The sequence below is a fragment of the Camellia sinensis genome, chromosome 7 (assembly GCF_055761805.1).
Source record: "Camellia sinensis isolate YWXY chromosome 7, ASM5576180v1, whole genome shotgun sequence".
Classification (NCBI taxonomy): Eukaryota; Viridiplantae; Streptophyta; class Magnoliopsida; order Ericales; family Theaceae; genus Camellia; species Camellia sinensis.
The window spans coordinates 174,052,619-174,064,300 of record NC_138967.1 but is presented as its reverse complement, the minus strand read 5'-3'; the positions used below and the strand labels follow the sequence as shown (position 1 = coordinate 174,064,300).

Here is an 11,682-nt window from a genome sequence, read left to right as displayed (position 1 = left end):
TTTATGGTGTTTACATGAATATGATTAGAGACTATTTTCGATTGCATTTTATACTTCCTACTCATAATGGGAGTGAGGCTCACACCAATTGATTATGTGAGTCTCACTCCCAATGTGAGTAGGCTAGGGTTCACAAATTGAAATGGTCCAATTCAGAGTGAATTAGGAACCAAACTATTGGTTTGAGAAAAAATTTGAATTGTAAGTGAAGTATTAAGCTTATATAATCTGACTAAAATTGAACTATAGAAATCAATTTGGTTTAGTTTGGTTTTATGATTTTAAATTTTTTATATAGGCGTATGATATGTATTTTTTGATATGTATTTTTTAATAGCAAACACTCTAGTAACCATTAGTATAGTTGAGTTAGGAGGAATTTTTTCAATTTTGTAGTAAAAATTGGTTCATTCTTGTTAGTACCTTTTATACTCTTGATTTTACCTTTTGTAATATTAAAAAATAATAAACAACAATATTGGTATCAAAGTCTTAGAATTGTAAAAAAGACTAACTTGAACGATTTAACTATTTTTGAAATCAAAACTAAAACTGAAACTAATTAAAATCAAATTAAATTGACACAATAGATTAAGTGATTGGGTCTAACGAATTTTTTGAACGACAATGCTACGTAACTCAAATTTTGTGGCTCAAAAGTGACTCAAATGGTTAAAACGACGTCGTTTTGAGTACAGAACAACATAAACGTTTTGGCCATTTTGAACCACAAAATTTGAGTTACGAGACATTTTCCTTTTTCGAACACCCCTCAAGTAATCAATAAAAAATAGTGTGCTGTAACATTGCTCAGTGCCAAAATTAAGAAAATAAAATATAAAATCAAAAAATTTTAGAACTAATTTTGAGGCAGGAGCGATGTGACCACAAGATACTGTTTTTTTTTTTTTAAATGAGCCCACTTGATGTTTGATTGATGCTGACTCATTCATATACATGCTTGGATTTAAAAGTTGGTCAATTATTCAATAATATGATCCCCACTTGATGTTTGGGTTTGAATAGTCATAAATCGCCTCTACTTAATTCACCTCTGAAGCCCCATTAACGGGGACTAAATTAGATGGATATTTTTGGGGGTTTTTTTTGGAATAGTAGAGGATACTTTTCAACGCACATTTTGGTTCTATTTTTTAAACTAAAATCCAGGAGTTATTAATAAAATTAAATAAAAATAAATTAAAAAAACTCTAATAAACTCTATAGGGCCCTGTTTGGCAAAAGTTAAAATTTGACTTTTTAAGCTAAAATTCACAAAAAGACAAAATAGACTAAAATAACCAATAAGATAAAATGTCACATCAAACTTATAATCATTTCACTTTTTCTCTCACAAACATCACATCAAATTACAAAAAAATCCCCTCATCTTTCCAAATACAAAAATCTTAACTTATTAAAATAGTTAAAAATTAAAATAACCAACTTCCTAGACAAGGCCTATATAAGACCAAGGGATAGACTGGGTAATTGAAGCACTTTCTTACTAAGGTACTCTGTTCCTTTTTATTTTACCTTTTTACAAAAAAATATATTAAAAAAATAAAAATAAAAATAATATAATCTAAATAAATGTACTTATTTAGTGCATTCCCAAACCATCCCTCCTTCCCCTATATCCTCATCTGACCAATTGTTAATAAATAAATAAATAAAAACTCTATGTACCTCCCTATTCAGCAATGGTAGAGGACCCAAATTTTGTGGCTCAAATGTGGCTCAAATGGCCAAAACGACGTCGTTTTGAGTACAAAACAACATCAAAATGGCCAAAACGACGCCGTTTTGGCCATTTGAGCCATATTTGAGCCACAGAATTAGGGCCCCAAACATTTTTCCTCCCTATTGCTCTCCAAATGAAAAAAGTCACAATAACATTCATAGTCCGTCCATCCTTGGGAGCAACTAAACTGAACATGGATAGTGATTCAAAACTCTAAACTTGCAGCTCCAAAGTCAACTCTAATAAGTTAACAGTGCAAAAAAAAAAAAAAAAAAAAAAAAAACCACAGGCCAAATTATCCCATTAATGGGTAGGGTCCACTGATTAGAGCTCCATTAGAGCTCATTGTTTAGAGCTGTGGAACATTTTTCAACTGAATATTTGTCAACACATCAAGGACAATTTTCACAATATACAACAAAAAGAAAAAGAAAAATTAAAATCTCCATACAATAGCAAGCATAGAAGGCTGATACAAAGGCACAATATATCAGCATCTGGTTCGATTCTAAAGCTCCGTTAACTGAACAATTCTTTCTTACTTACTTTGATAAGTCACGAAAACCAGAGGACCAATCAGCAAAGCCTTATAACTATGCAGGAAATATCGTCCGAGCTATTCCTTGCAAGTGCCTCTTCAGTCAGGTGCTTCGCGGCTGATTTTGCATCCTTTATGTTCTTGATACAGTCCACTGCCTCTTGATTTGTCATTACCTGATTCCATAAAATATTCAAGGGAAGCAAATTGAGTAGTAAAAAAGAAAATTTATTTATGATAAATCATATTGTATACAATGATTTACTATAACCTGAATATAGAATACAATGATTTTAATATATTGGTGATGATACAACTCCAAATTTTATTTTATTTTTCCTCCAAAAAAAAAAAAAAAGAAAAAAAGAAACACCCAAGTTTAAAACAGAAGGATTGGATCCATATCTCAGGTCAGGCTGGGTCGACAAGGGTACTTCAGCACTGAAGATTCCATGTAACATAAGGTAAGACTACATACACCTGACTTTCTTCATAATCCATTGTAGCAGCAGCCTCGTGCACTAAGCTGCCCTTTCTAACTGTGCTAGCATCCTGCCTTTTCTAATATGCAGCTAGAGATTTTGGAAGTGGTTAATTGGAAGAACCTAGTAGTCCGATTTGGATATTTCTATCTAGGAATTGATAACAGGATTTTGTATATACTTTTGACGCTTCTATTAGAGTTCTGTTAAGTCTCTCCAATCACCCATGGTGTTCACACAACCTTTAAAGTAAACCACAAGTACAGCTAATGCGTATTAAAATTTAGTAGATATTACCTCTGTAAACTCACTAGTCCAAGCAAACTATGCATTGTACTTCAGAAATGCATTCTTCAGGATTTTTTTTTTTCTGGGGGGAGAGGGTGTGAGAATATTAGGTTTATGTTTATATGGTAGTATATATTCTGTATATATTAGGGATTGAGCTTACATTTTTGTTTCCTTTTTTAGTTTTAGGGTTTGGATTGTTATATATACCAATGTATTCTTGTATCAATTACACAATTGAATATATAGTTTCATTCAGAAAGCTTACATGTATCAAAGCCACCTTTGTCTGAATCCTAGAACTAAAACTACAATTTGTGGCTTCCATCTCTGCCTCTAATTTACCGCCGAAGTCGTGCCTTGTCTACACCCTCTCTTTCGACTTTGAATCTCAAAGTCAAAGTCGACTTTCTAGTTCGCCGTCGCTGTCCCTGGTTCACTGTGAGTTTCTAGTTTGAGTCATCTAAGGCTTGCGATCTCACCCGAAGTTCTCTCTTCTTGGTCTTCTGTCTCGAGATCCCTTTGCAAAGTTCGCGATCTGTGCTAGGTCGTCGGAATCACGATTCATCGTCGTTCATGACCTTCGGTGGAGTTGTCAACTCGTGAGCTCTCTCTGTGGTTCTCTGGTCTGGTGGTCTCCTCACCTTCAGGGTCGACGTGGCCTCTTCTCCTTCTAGATTGACTTCTGGGCTTTGATTTCTTAGTGTAATCTCCCTCTGGTTCTCTAAGATAAGCAACCAATTCGTCTCTGGTTTTCTGGCTCTCTCAAGTGCAATCTCTCTCTGAAATAGGTCTGGATCTTTGACCCATCTAGGTATTATCATCCGGTTCCTTATCTGAGGTGTTATTCACTTGGTAATTTAGTGCTTATTATTCTTTGACTCCAGTGGACATCGCTATTTGCATATTGGCACTCTTTTGTTTGGTTTTTATATATTGTTCTTGCTAGTTCATTACAATGATGGATGACAAGATTGCTAGGCCCAAAAATAGGCTACTGGCTTTAGATGAGTGTGCTTTCTACCATCAGAGGGGTCATTGGAAGCATCATTGTCCCAAGAAGGGACGTCTGTCTACCTCGTCGTCTCAGCAGCTTCCGATCCAGTTCCGCACCCCTCCTTCGAGTACTTTTTGGCCTCCTGCCCATTTTACTACATCTACTCCGACTCCTGATCCTGACTTGACTTCCTTGAGTGCTCCGATTGCTCAGCTTCAGCATATATTGTCTCCCTTCCGGCCCTTCCCGTCTGCCTCAATTGTTTTCTCTCTTCATTCAGGTTTGCTAGGATCTTCTTCAAGTATCTCTTCGTCTGTCTGGATTTTTGACTTTGGTGCCTCTTATCATATGACTCCTCATCTCTCTTTACTCTAAAATTGTACTACTCCTCCTTTTCCTATTACTGTCAATGTTGTTAATAGGTCTGGTATGTCTGTTATATCTGTTGGGTGTGTTCTGCCATCTGCTATGTCTGTTGTCTCTATTCTATCTGTCTTATATGTTCCTTAGTTATTTGTCAGTTTATTATCTATCAGTTACCTTGATGCTTCCGGTTTTAATGTTATATTTTCTTCTTCTATCTGTTCTGTGCAGGATCAGATGTCCCAGTAACATATTAGGACTAGCCGTAAAATTGGAGACCTCTATGTTGTAGAAAGCTTGCATCTGCCTATAACTACATTTTCCTCTTTTCAGTTAGATTCTCTGTCAAGTCCTTTCTATTTGTGACATTCCAAATTAGGGCATTTGTCTACTGACCGCCTACGGTCGTTAGCTCAGTCAAGTATATTAGGAAAAGTTTTTCCTAGTCAACTTAATGAATGTCGGGGGTGTAAACTTGCCAAAATGACAGCCTTATCTTTCCGTAAAAGTACTTCTATATCTGATACACTGTTTTCTTTAGTTCATACTGATATCTGGGGTCCTTCTCCTATTCTCACTAAAGGGGGCTTTGCATACTATGCGTCATTTGCTGATGACTGCAAGCGTTACACTTGGGTTTATCTTATGACTCATAAGTCTGACTTCTACCAGATATACCGCACTTTTCATTATTACTACACAGTTTGGATCTATTAAATTATTATTGTCTGACTTGGGTGGGAAATATTTTAAAATTGAGTTCTGTGAGTATTTGGCCTATTTAGGTACACCAGACTTCTTGTACTGATGCATTTGCCCAAAATGGTCGCACTGAACATAAACATCGTCATCTCCTTAAGACAGCTAAGTCTCTCCTTCTCTCTGCCTCTGTTCCGGCTCCGTTTTGGGATAAAGCAATTCTTATTGCTGCTTTTCTTCTCAACCGTATGCCTACTCCCTTATCTCTGGTCGATCTTCTTATAAGGCTCTGTTTTCTCAACTTCCCAATTACTCCCTTCTTCGTATGTTTGGGTCTGCTTGTTTTGCCCTTTAACCCCGTAAAGATAGGACCAAATTGAGTGGCCAATCTGTCTTGTGTGTCTTCTTGAGTTATAGTCTCACTCAAAAAGGTTACCATTGTTATGACCCTGTTTCCCGTCGCCTATGTCTCCCACCATGTTGCCTTCCTTGAACGTCTACCTTACTTTCAACTTCCTCCTCTCACAGCCCCAGTTTCTAAAGAGAATTTGGTTCATATTGATCCATTTCTTTTTGAGGTCTCTTCTAATGAGTACATCTCTGATGTTTCCCATGAGCTTGTTCCATCTTCTCCTTGTCCCAACCCACCTGATGAGTCCCTCTCCCCTGACTCCCATGAGCCTATTTCCTCTTCTCCTCCTCGTTTTCCCCTTCCTGCTCCTTTTCCTCCTCCTTTGTTAGTCTATTCTCGTCGCAAGGCTCCTCCTCCACCAATTGTCTCTGCACCTGCTGTTGATCCCCCTGTCTCTGACGACTCTGATCTTGCTAACCGTAAGTATTCTCTTCGCATCCGTAAACTGACAGTCAAACTTAGTTTTGCTAAAATGTGTTTTTCTCCTTCATACTGCACCTTTTTGTCTGCTATTCACTATTTTTCAAAACTCCAGTCTTACAAAAAGCTTGTCAGGATCCTAATTAGGTTCAAGCTATAGAGGATGAGCTATCTGCTTTGCAGCAGACTACTACTTGGGAGTTAGTTCCATTGCCTGCTGGCAAAAATTTGGTTGGTTGCAAATGGATCTATAAAGTCAAGACTCACTCTAATGGTTCTCTTGAGCACTACAAAGCTTGTCTGGTTGCCAAAGGTTTCTCCTAGGAATATGATATTGATTATGAGGAGACCTTTGCCCCCTGTAGCCAAGATGACTACTATTCGTACTTTGATTTCTATTGCTGCTGTTTGTCATTGGCCTCTTTATCAAATGGATGTTAAGAATGCTTTTCTTAATGGCCATCTCACTGAGGAGGTTTGCATGCGTTCTCCCCCCGGCCTTCTTCAATCCTCTGGACAGGTTTGTCGTCTTCGACATGCTTTATATGGTTTGAAGCAATCTCCTCGTAGGCCGCTGTCACTCAGCTTGTGTTTTATCCTTATGCTCAGGATTTTGCTCTGTTTCTCCTTCACATATCTGCTAGTTTTGTTGCCCAATTACTATATGCGGATGATATAATCATCACTGGCTCCGACTCTTCTGCTATCTTTGAGATCAAGCAACATCTCCTCCGTACCTTCGAAATGAAGAATCTACGCCCCTTGAGGTATTTTCTTGGTATTGAGATAGCCTCTTCTCCTAAAGGCTACTTTCTATCTCATGCTAAGTATGCAAATGAGGTTATTCACTATGCCGGTCTTACTGACACTAAGATTTTTGATACCCCCATTGAGCTTAATGTGAAGCTTAAGACTACTGATGGTGTCCCTCTAGATTCATATCGAGAGCTTGTGGGTTGCTTAGTCTATCTAACTATCACTCGCCTTGATCTTGCCTATGTTATTCATGTGGTTAGCCAGTTCGTTTCTGCTCCTCGTTCTACAAATTGGGCTGCTTTGGTTTGGATTATTCGCTATCTTTGGGGTACTATATTTCAGGGCTTACTGTTGTCTTTTACATCCTTTTTGGACTTGGTGGCTTATGCTGATTTTGATTAGGTTGGTGATATCAATGATCGCAAATCTACGTCTGATTTCTATATGTTTTTTGGTGATTCATTGATCTCTTAGCAAAGTAAGAAGCAAACTGTTGTTACTCGTTCTACTGCCGAAACTGAGCACCGTGCTATGGCTCATGCTATCGCTAAGATTGTTTGGCTTCGTTGTCTCTTATCTAATTTGGGTGTCTATCAGTCTTCTCCGACCTCCCTCAACTGTGACAACCAGAGTGCTAGTCAGATTGCCCATAACCCTGTCTTCCATAAGCGGACGAAGCACACTGAAATTGATTGTCACTTTGTCCGTCAACATCTGCAGTCTAGCTCTATCTCGCATCCTTTCGTCTCTTCGACTCTGCAACTTGCTGACTTCTTTACCAAGACTCACACCACTGCTCGGTTCCAGCTTCTTCTTAACAAACTCTCAGTATTTTCTGCTAAAACACCTTGAGTTTGATGGGAGGTATGAGAATATTAGGTTTATGTATATATGGTAGTATATATTCTGTATATATTAGGGATTGAGCTTATATTAAATTTATGTATATATGGTAGTATATATTCTATATATGTTACGGATTGAGCTTATATTTTTGTTTCCTTTTTCAGTTCTAGGGTTTGGATTGTTATATATACCAATGTATTCTTGTATCAATTACACAATTGAATATACAATTTCATTCAGAAAGCTTAAAGAGGGGAATAAAGGGTAATGAACCACAGATACGAAAGAGGAGGAAGGACCAACCTGCCATACACCATCACTTGCCAAGATAATAAACTCTGTATCATCATCTATAATCTCCGATGCGACATCTGGTTCTGAACTGAGGTGTTCCTTCAAGCTTTTGTCACCAAATGCTCTAGCTACGGCCAACTGTCCATCAACACGAGGAACGTCGCCTGAATTTACACGACGTAATGTTTAGAGGGTGTAATCTTAACACCAAGATTAGGCAAAGGAGATTAGAAATTAAAAAAATAAAAAAAATTGCCCATGTAAGATTAACATTCGCCATTGTGATATCACATAAATGTAAAATCATTTGTGAAAAGAAGTTGTGTCTTCCAAATCATGGCAAACACAGGAAAATACTAATCAAAGAAAGACACTTAACAAAAATAACAGGGTCAACATGAATGATGGTTGCAAGTAGGGCTGCAAGCGAGTCAAACCAAGCTAAGCTTTGTAGTGCTCGAGCTTGGCTTGGCATGTTAATATTAATCAAGCTTGACCTCAGTTCGAAAGTCGATAATGAAGAAAAAGTCGGGCTCAATAATCAAAGCTCGGTTGGCTCATTAAATATTATTCTATATTACATAATGCATATTTAATGCATTTTACCATTATTTTAATATATAAATAATATATTTATCCTACTATAATAAATAATAAACGAGCCTAAAAATCTAATACGTAATGAACCGAGCCAAGTTGAGCCCTTCCAACTTGAGCCAAGCTCACGAGGAGCTCGGTTCATTTGCAACCCTAATTGCAAGGGAGGGGGAGGGGGCACTCAACCAAACACACTGAAAATAAAAAAAATTCCACCATTTGGAACACCGTGACAAATATGATGGTAGCATGTGAATGCCCCCAAAACACATTTGTCTTCCAGTTTTAATTTGTCTTCAAAAAAAGTCTAGTTACCTGGAAATTTTGTTACGAAACCACCTTTGTTCTCAATGGTGGTCCTCTCCCTGTTGGGCTCGTGATCAACTGATAATTGTTTGGCCACACCATTCTTGCAGATAACAGCCCGAGAATCTCCAACATTAGCTACTACCAGCTTCTGGCCATTGATTAATATTGCTGTAACTGCAGTTGAACCCCCTTTACCAAAATCAACCGCTTTCTCCAAAATAGTAGTATCAGTTATACGATAAGCGCTCCTGATTGCACTCTCTGGCTCAGTCCAGAAATCAGGCTACTTGCAGCAAAAAAAACATAAATGGTGAGAATGATTTCTTTTTTCATGTCAACTACCATTGATAATCGTCAAAAGGAGGACATGAAAAAGGAAAAAAAAAAAAAAAAAAGTAAAGAAATATGGGACATATGAAGCACGGATACACTTACGAGTAAGTTATGAATATTTGTACTATTAAACTTATTTAAAAAGGATATGGGTATAAATTGCGCCCATAATTTGTACTTGTGCATTACTTATTATAATTAGAAATCAGATGCATAAAGTAGATAAAGCAAGGTATAAACTAGTGTTCAGCGCCAACCGAGAGAAAGAGAGAGAGAGAGAAGCTCAACTGATAACGAGAGAGATGATTGATCAATCTGTAAACACTAAAGAGAACCCTACGTGTGCTCTCAAATTTATGATATTTTAAAAAATACCCATTATTTTTTAATTTTTTAAAAGTAGATTCAGTATACTCATTCTAGTATCCCTAAATATGTTTTTTTTTAAATCACATTCATTCCTTGACATTCTCACAAAAGCACCTGGCACGTATCTCTTTCGTACCCATGGCATACCTAAGCCATTTCCCTGGATACATATTTCACATACCAGGTAAGCGTACCTATACAGGAGATACTATTGTGCAGAGAACATGCATTACCTCTTTCAAAATGTTGTCGAACAAATGAGAGCGCAGATAATCAGGAATATCATGGCTCAAATGACCATCAAATATTGCAAACAGACCGAGTTCATTGTCATCGACTTGCTTGAACTCTGCAGCAACATAATCTTCCATGGGGTGAGCTGATTTTCCCTCAACCAAGTGATAACCATGTGTTATGTTCTTTGACATTTTACTCTTCCCTTTTCCAGTGTCAGAAGCAGATGAACCTAGCCCAACTTTTTCCTGCAAAAGACAGGCAATTACAGCCCATGAACAAAAATTGTGGCCCAAAATTTGCACATATTTATAAGGTTGACGAAACAAGTTAAGAGCGTGCTCAGATTTTATCAGAATTGACAGAGGTCTAATAAAAATTCTAGGTTAAAAGCCTTGGTTGAATGAACATGAAAGGTAGAACCTAGATGTATATTGGTGATGCATCATCCAAAATTTGGTAACAAATTTGATCACCTGAGCATTTATGTCAATCATCCATTTGAAGGAATGTCATTTGAATTGCTTCCTAAATCTAAGAATAATGCTAAAATTATAGAAAAGGAAGGTGCAATTATTACTAATCTCGGGTCGGGTCGGGTCGGGCCGATTTAGAGAAATTTTTCCATCCAACCAACCCACCTAGGTGACTTGAAGATTTATTCACCCGCCATCAACCCACCAATGTTCTAAATTCACCAGTGAAAAAATTGGCAGTTTCAAAAGCGGGTTGGGTGATTGACAAGTGAAAAAAAATTAACCCACACCCAAGCTGCCTAGTTGACTTGAAGATTTTGTCACCCACCATCAACGCATCAATGTCCTATAAATTGACCGGTCAATTGAAAAAATTGGCAGCTTTGGAAGTTCGTCAGGTGATCGACAAGTAAAACAAGAATTAACCCATACCCAAACTGGCCTGAATATTTTCACATCCTAACCAGCCCAACATACATTACCCTCAATCCACGTGGGTCGGGTTGGGGTAGCCAGTTTGATGGGTAGACAATCATTTCGCAGACCCCTGCTATATATCCCAATAATTATTTGGTAAGAAATGTAAGTTGCAATCAAGAAGGTATATATCTACATTAATTTTCTAGCACACCTAATCGCCTCTTTTAAAAGTAATAACAATACATTAATAGACTAGATTAGATGGGATTAGTATTCCTAAAACATATTAATCCTCAAACTATCAATTCCTGTATCCTATCTAATGTTTGAGTTGACCCAGGATTATAATATGAGAGAATGATATTTATCAATTTCGTAATTTAATCAATTAATATGAACCTCTCATTAGTCTCCAATTTTGTGTCTCACCCTCTTCATGGGATTCAGTAGTCCAACGTGAGTCCATACCCAAATCTTCTTAGCCAAACATGAAAGTGGCATTGTTTGGGAAGTTGGCTATTTGATATTTTGGCTCCTTTAGTCTGGCTAAAATAGTTGTGTTTGAGAAGTTCGATTTTCTTTTAAGTTGATTCGATAGTTTTGGGAGAAAAAATAAAATAACTATGGGTTGAATTTTGACTATTTTAGCAATTTTTATTCTTTAGCGTGTTATTAAATCAACAATCCATGAATAAGAATCTAGCGTTCAATTCAAGCAAAAACTTGCAATGAACTGCAAATTGGCTTTGATTGTACATACAGGCAACAAACAAAGTAATTACAAATTTCAAGACAACAGATAATGACCCGTAAAATCAGATCTAAACCCATTCCAAAAAACATGAAAATACACACACATACATACATATATGTATATATTGTGTAAATAGGTGTATTGAGCGTATGTACCTTCATCTTGTGGAGAATTTCTTTGCCAGTCATGGCTGAAACAGGGCTGTATATCGAAATGCGCGGTTACCTAGAGAGAGAAAGCAAACGACGGTTTGGAGAGAGAGAGAGAGAGAAGCAGAAACGGGGCGGGTATTAGAAGAAGAAATGGGGATGACGTGTCTTCTTCTGGAGTTGACACGTAGCGTTCTCTTTC

At 37.2% G+C, this 11,682-nt stretch overlaps 1 protein-coding gene across 1 annotated transcript; it reads right to left on the bottom strand.

Moving 5' to 3' along the window:
• Positions 1-2,039: 2,039 nt before the first annotated feature.
• Positions 2,040-11,682, bottom strand: LOC114258025 (putative protein phosphatase 2C 39). Its single transcript, XM_028197865.2, has 5 exons — positions 11,487-11,682; positions 9,681-9,929; positions 8,752-9,028; positions 7,849-8,003; positions 2,040-2,458 (listed from the first exon to the last, which is right to left on the bottom strand). Exons 1-5 carry the CDS (start codon positions 11,517-11,519, stop codon positions 2,321-2,323), a joined length of 852 nt encoding a protein of 283 aa, XP_028053666.1. The 5' UTR covers positions 11,520-11,682; the 3' UTR covers positions 2,040-2,320.

What these genes read in the sequence shown, in the direction of transcription:
- LOC114258025 (XM_028197865.2), bottom strand. Translation starts at nt 11,519, where the DNA reads ATGACTGGCAAAGAAATTCTCCACAAGATGAAG. An exon ending in AAATTCTCCACAAGATGAAG is followed by an intron (nt 9,930 to 11,486) that starts GTACATACGCTC and finishes TGTCTTTTGCAG; the next exon opens with GAAAAAGTTGGGCTAGGTTC. An exon ending in TCGACAACATTTTGAAAGAG is followed by an intron (nt 9,029 to 9,680) that starts GTAATGCATGTT and finishes TGCTGCAAGTAG; the next exon opens with CCTGATTTCTGGACTGAGCC.